Raw genomic sequence first — 451 nt, 5'->3', positions numbered from 1 at the left:
GCGCCTCTTCATGGTCGCCCTGCCCGTAACTTTCCGCTCCTCTTTGGTAGCCCGGGGATGCAGCGAGCCGCCACAACCGGAAGCGCTCGTTGCCATGGCAACCGTCTCCCCAGTAAACATCCTGGGTGCCCCCGGAAGCGGTCGGAGCTGGCCTCCCATGTGGAGACTGCCCTTACCGCTCCTGCACGCGGCTGCAGCGGCTGCGGCCCACGTGGCCGCGGCGTTAAACACCAACGGCTTATTCATTAAAACATAATGAGCGGCCATGCCGGTTAAACGCTCCAAGGAAACGATTGGCCAAGCGCCCCTCCGCCCGGCCAATCGGCGCCGGCCACGCTCCGTCCGCAGGAAACCGCACATGGAAAGCCACGATTGGCGGCGATAGCTGCAGGCCCCTCCCTCCCAGGCTTTCCATTGGCTGCGTATTTGGCGTGGTACGCTCCAATTGGCC

General features: G+C 63.9%; 1 protein-coding gene across 1 annotated transcript in view; it reads left to right on the top strand.

Annotated features, from left to right (window-relative positions):
* Positions 1-10: 10 nt before the first annotated feature.
* Positions 11-451, top strand: part of HSP90B1 (heat shock protein 90 beta family member 1) — an 11,025-nt gene continuing 10,584 nt past the window's right edge. The window contains exon 1 of the mRNA XM_035901462.1: positions 11-140. Coding sequence (XP_035757355.1) covers positions 11-140 — 130 coding nt within the window. The remainder of the gene's footprint in view (positions 141-451) is intronic.

The sequence above is a fragment of the Egretta garzetta genome, unplaced genomic scaffold (assembly GCF_000687185.1).
Source record: "Egretta garzetta isolate BGI_Z169 unplaced genomic scaffold, ASM68718v1 scaffold159, whole genome shotgun sequence".
Taxonomy (NCBI): Eukaryota; Metazoa; Chordata; class Aves; order Pelecaniformes; family Ardeidae; genus Egretta; species Egretta garzetta.
This window is presented reverse-complemented; position numbering and strand designations above follow the sequence as displayed.